General features: G+C 43.9%; 1 protein-coding gene across 1 annotated transcript; it reads left to right on the top strand.

The window, feature by feature from the left end:
- Nucleotides 1-37: 37 nt before the first annotated feature.
- LOC116677293 (formin-binding protein 1) lies at nt 38-5,307 on the top strand (the record flags this gene model as incomplete). The annotated part of the gene is given in 3 exon segments (XM_032507869.1): nt 38-102; nt 1,372-1,530; nt 3,318-5,307. Coding segments are annotated over 3 exon segments (253 nt in total), but the record flags the coding sequence as incomplete, so codon positions are not given.
- Between the last annotated feature and the right edge of the window lie 915 nt (nt 5,308-6,222).

Genomic DNA, 6,222 nt, shown 5'->3' with positions numbered 1-6,222 from the left:
GAGCTTCACTTTAAGTCTCGTAGTTTCAGAGTTTGACCGACTTTGATGATGATGAACCGTTACCGAGTATCGGCACCTGCAAGTCCCTCTACCCGTTCCAAGGTAATAATAATAATAATAATAATAATAATAATAATAATAATGAATCCATCTTGAAGAGAGATGTTAAGTCGGTTTTCAGTAGTTGAATCACATTGTCTGATGTGGTCTGGCAGTGAATTCCACGGCTTGGGGGGTGGTGTAGCTGTAAGCCCTCTCCCCAGGGTGCGGATGGTCACCCTAGGGACATGCTACAGACCTGTTGAGGAGGAATAAGCCCTCTCTCCCTTGGTGCAGATGTTATAATCCTCGCTGCAGAACTCTGGATGAGGTGGAGGCGGTGCAGAAAGGTCCCATCTCAGCAAGAGCTGACTTTGAGCCAACCACTAGCACCTCAGTCTTACTGTTATTCGGCTTCAGGTAGTTTTATGTCATCCACAAGTTTATATCATTGAGGAAGGCAGTGATTACAGCTTATGGATGACTGGCAGAGGGTTTTGTAGATAAGTAGAGCTGGGTGTCATCAGCATAGCAGTGGAATCAAACACCATGTTGCCTGAAGATAGTGCCAAGTGGAATCTTGTCACAGCACTACTCTCAAACTTGCAACTCAGCATTTGTAGGTACGGTGTAATCCAGAGAGATAGGAGGTGAACCACTGGTGAACACTGCCCCGCACTCCAATATTGGCTAAACGTTCCAGGAGAAGATGGTGAGAGATGGTATCAAAGGCTGCACTGAGATCACGGAGAATAGTCCATCATCAGCTGCACAGAGGAGGTCATTAGTCATTTTAACCATGGCTGTTTCAGTACTGTGTATAGAACAAAATCCAGACTGGAATGGTTTGATGAGATCATTGTCCTCCAGGTGATTCTGGGTTGAGTTGGCACTATCTGCTCAAGAGACTTGGAGTGAAAAGGTGAGTCGGAGATAGGCCTGTAGTTCTTGAGTTTGGCAGAATCCAATTTGGTTTTTTTCAGTATTGGTTAGACAATAGCAATATAAAACAATGGTGGTACAGTGGCAGAGAGAAGAGAGGTGTTCAGTATTGATGTAATCATCGGAGCAGTACCTGGCAGGCAGCTCTTAACCTAGCTTGTTGGAAGAGGGTCCAGCTGACAGGTGGAGGAAGTCCTCCAGGTGCGTTTAGCAGGGAGACTGAGTTTACTGAGTTGATTGTTCTGGGGGATTCCTGAGTAAGCAACCCTCGTCCCGTTATAAGCTACACTGTTATAGACATATCATTGTTATAAAAGTTTTACTCTCTTTGGTTTTAACATGTTGTTTTCTATCTAAACAGATTTTATCTGTTGTTTCTTGTGTCTTTAGGTCAGAACGAAGGAACGCTGTCGATGGTAGAGGGGGAACTACTTTCTGTGGTGGAAGAGGATAAAGGAGACGGTTGGACCAGAGTTCGGAGGAACCTGGAGGAGGAGGGATACGTCCCTACCTCCTACATCAAAGTCTTCCTAGACGCCAGCGCCAAAGGTGCTATGACCTACATTTGACCTTCATAATAACCTCAGTCAGGCCTGTAATGACCTTAAAGTGACCTCTACATGACCTCTATGACCATCGACCTCTGAATGTCAACACGTTGGTTGCTATGGAAACATATATGTCTGCCTGTCTGTTGACAAGATCGTGGTGAGCGTTCGTCGCCATAGTTTCTGCTACTCGTCGGAGGAAGCCGTCTGATTGGCTGTTCTGTTGAAGGGAATTAGTGCATGAGAAGGAAAAGGAAGTAAGGAAAGCAGAAGGCTCTTCTCATCTTCATCTCATCTGATTAATCAACACAAAAAACACTTTCGATCTATTTTTCCACATTATGTTCCGGACGGCACACAGCGAGATACAGAACAGTACTACTGGAGGTACACATCTCAACATAAACAACTTACAAAATCAAATATTAAAGTTCAAACTTCAAATAGAGACCTAGACTCTGACTTAGTGACTGTAACAGCTTCGTGTTCCTTTCCCACGCTCGGGTCACAGCGTAGGAAAGGGCTCTCTCTCTCTCTCTCTCTCTCTCTCTGTCTCTCACTCTCTCTCTCTCTCTCTCTCTCTCTCTCTCTCTCTCTCTCTCTCTCTCTCTCTCTCTCTCTCTCTCACTCTCTCTCTCTCTCTCTCTCTCTCTCTCTGTCTCTCACCTCTCTCTCCTCTCTCTCTCTCACTCTCTCTCTCTCTCTCTCTCTCTCTCTCTCTCTCTCTCTCTCTCTCTCTCTCTCTGTCTTCTGTCTATCTCCTCTCTCTCTCTCTCTCTCTCCCTCTCTCTGTCTCTCTCTCTCTCTGTCTCTCTCTCTCGTCTCTCTCTCTCTCTCTCTGTCTCTCTCTCTCTCTCTATTGGTCGACCCATGAAGTCACGTTGGCTAACGTTCACCAATCAGCAAGCGGACACTTAATAATGATAATTAATGTATACTTTATAAATTACAATTTACACTTGGTTCCTCGGCCCCCAGACAGATGACATGGGGGGGTGTTCATAGCATATTATATCACATTCCCATTTTATACATACGTGCTAATTGGCTGTCGGCTGTAATAACAATAATTAATTTGATTTACGGACGCCTTTCACGTAAACACGACAAAGGACAAAATAATTGATTGTGTTCTCAATTATTTGATTATTTGTTTGGTCTATGAAGTGTTAAAAGTAAAAAATGTCCATCTCAGTTTTTCAATCCAAGGTAACGTATTACGTGTCTGAACGACGTTCAGTTTACGGTGAATAGAAGGTAAATATGCATAATAGGTATCTGATAAAAACTCATAAAACATTGGCGGAGCTTCAGTTCAGTTTCAACAGACAAAATGTAATCTTTACAACTTTGAACTGTCATTTGTCTTTTTCCTATTTCTATTAGACATTATTCATTATTCTTATGAATATAATTCAGTTCCAGCAGAATAATCTGAGGCCTAGTTTCAGTGAAGTGTCATTCTGCCCACCAGCTCTAACATATCTACCTGTCTCACTCTCTACCTGTCTCTGTCTCTCTCCCTCTCTTTCTGCCTGTCTCTCTCTGTCTCTCTCCATCTCTTTCTACCTGTCTCTCTCCCTCTCTTTCTACCTATCTCTCTCTGTCTCTTTCTACCTGTCTCTCTCTGTACCTGTGTCTCTGTCTCTCTCCCTCTCTTTCTGCCTGTCTCTCTCTGTCTCTCTCCATCTCTTTCTACCTGTCTCTCTCCCTCTCTTTCTACCTATCTCTCTGTGTCTCTTTCTACCTGTCTCTCTCTCTACCTGTCTCTCTCTCTGTATCTTGTAGGCTTTGTGCAGAGTAGTCGGCTAGTCTAGCACAGTAATCCACCAGTGAGGACGTCTCGCCACAGGAAGTGATGTAACGGAAAGAGCTGTGAGGAAGTCCTGGGCATGTTCAGCCCCGACACACGTAGCAACACGTTTATTTAAACTGAAACGGGGGTGCGTTGAACATCCTGCTGTGTGCGCTCTGCCTTTTAATTACCACGAGTTTACAGACACGTCTCTGCTGATTGGCTATCACCTGGGACACAGCCAATAAACCAGAGACACGCCCGGCAAACAGAAAAAAACAGAAGTCAAAGCCCGTTGCACACATTTCACACTGTTGGAGGAAACTTGTCGTTCAACCAGGAAACCATAGCAACACGGTGCCGCCTGCTTAGATATTGAACATTCCCCTGTAGCAGATCCATTGAGTGGGGAAGTCCTGTCCCTTCCTGGGTCCAGCGTGGGACTTTATGAACGGGGAGAGACAGACAATCGTTAGATCCTGTTTGAATTGAGCCATGAATTACACAGATGATGTTTGTCAGTTTAAAAATTGATTTTTCAGGTGAATAACGTGTCACTTTAAAGGTAAAAGTGCTTAATTGTCACATACATGTTGCGAAAATCATTCTCTGTTTTTAACCCCTCCCTCAAGAGAGAAGTGGGCAGCCAATTACAGCGCTCGGGGATCAACTCCAGATCTGAGCCAGTGTCTTGATCATGGACTGGAAAACCTACTACTGAGTGGAGAACTTGTTACTGACTGGAGAACCTGGTACTGACTGGAGAACCTGGTACTGACTGGAGAACCTGGTACTGACTGGAGAATCTAGTGCTGTTCTCCAATCAGTACTAGGTACTGTACTAGCTAGTGCTATGCTAGCGCCAGTAGCTAGGTTACACGTACTAGCTATTGCTATTCTAGAGCCAGCTAGCTAGCTCACACGTAGTAGCTAGTGCTATGCTAGAGCGAGGTGGTTAGCTCACACGTAGTAGCTAGTGCTATGCTAGAGCTAGGTGGCTAGCTCACACGTAGTAGCTAGTGCTAATGTAGGTGGCGTACATTGTGCGAGAAGAGCGATTTCACACTAAACTAATTTTAATGTAATTCATGGCTCAACTCTAATAGGATGTAAAAATTATTCTCTCCCCGTTTACTACCTGACCCATTTTACTAAATATGGAAAGGATTTCTATTGGATAGTTCAACTCTTCAGATGTCTCAGCCAATCAGATGACAGATCTGCTGTTTATACAAGATGGAGGACAGGTGCTAGTGACCGATGAACCAATCACAGATCAGATATTAGACTGACCCATCAACATTAATAAACATTCATAACTTTATTCCATGTTTGAGCTCAAAATAATGAATTTAAACTTGTTCTTATGAAGATTTTCTGCAATTTAGTAGTTCAAATGTTTTTCGGATTCACTGACCTCAGATCAGTTTACTGGTGTTTTAAATCAAATATGAAACTCAAAATGTAAAAACTTAAAAGTGAATGTTAAAATGTGTTTGTTTCATCCTGACGACTGAAACAAAACTTTAAAGTTTAAAGAGAAAAATACTGAAGATGAATCTGTAAATAGTATCTGTAATACCTGCATACCTGCTGACATTAGCCCCGCCCACTGCATACCTGCTGACACTAATCCCGCACACTGTGTACCTACTGACATTAGCCCCACTCCTGCATACATTCGGACATTAGCCCCGCCCCCTACATACCTGCTGACATTAGCCCCGCCCCCTGTATACCTGCTGGCATTAGTCCCACCCCTGGTATACCTGCTGACATTAGCCCCGCCCCCAGATTAGCCCGAGTGTTTAGCCCTGGCCCCGCCCCCTGCTTTTTATTGATTGTGTAAAATGTGAAACTTTTTTATTTCAGTAAGATTTCGATCAGTTCTTGAATTTTTTATTGCGACGTGCGATTGCTGATGACGCTCTTTTCAATTTCCTGTATGTTGAACTTTTTAATTAAAGTATACTCTAAATCAGAGGCTGTTTGCTGTGTTTGCTCAGAGGCTGGGAGATGCCACGCCCTTCATTTCAATATATATAGGAAGTGGAAATAATAAATGTGACAATAGGTTATAATAATGTGTAACTACGCTAATACTAAACTATGTTTTTTATATCAACATTTATAAATATTGTTCTCACTTTATTTTACAACACATTAACGAGACAAAGAGGTGATGAGCCTAAATTAGACTTCGACTATATATATATATATATATATATATATATATATATATATATATAGTCACTAGCATAGCAAATTATGTTTGACCAAGTCATTGGGAGCTCCGCTGACGGGTCTATCAGCAACAGCAGCTTTCTAATGGACAGTCGGTTTGAGCTGCTCGGACCGTGGGACAGCGGAGTGCTACCGTCGCCTGACCTGCTCCACGATGTGCCTGGGGAGTTACGACAACATCATGGACCGGGCCTCCGTCGAGGCAGGAAGGTCAGGAAGCGGGGTAGGAGAGGCGGTCTCAGACAGCGCATCCAAGGAGCCACCAAGCTACCGCTACCCCCCGTGCTTCTCTGCAACCCACAATCTCTAAAGAACAAACTGGATGACCTACGTTAACAGGTTGGAGACTGCTACAATTCGGTGGGCTCAGGATCTCATCACCGCTTTTTGCAGATGATGTGGTCTTAATGGCATCATTGGCCTGTGACCTTTGGTTCGCAGCCGAGTGTGAAGCGGCTGGAATGAGGATCAGCACTTCTAAATCTGAGGCCATGGTTCTCAGCAGGAAACCAATGGAGTGCCTTTTTCAGGTAGGGAGTGAGTCCTTACCCCAAGTGAAGGAGTTTAAATACCTTGGGGTCTTCTTTGCAAGTGAGGGGACCATGGGGCGGGAGATTGGTCGGAGAATCTGCAAACCAAAATACACTGTGAAGA

Source organism: Etheostoma spectabile, unplaced genomic scaffold, assembly GCF_008692095.1.
Source record: "Etheostoma spectabile isolate EspeVRDwgs_2016 unplaced genomic scaffold, UIUC_Espe_1.0 scaffold00004778, whole genome shotgun sequence".
NCBI classification, from domain to species: domain Eukaryota; kingdom Metazoa; phylum Chordata; class Actinopteri; order Perciformes; family Percidae; genus Etheostoma; species Etheostoma spectabile.
Note: the sequence above shows the minus strand (reverse complement) of the source record. Positions and strands in the feature narration are given on the sequence as shown.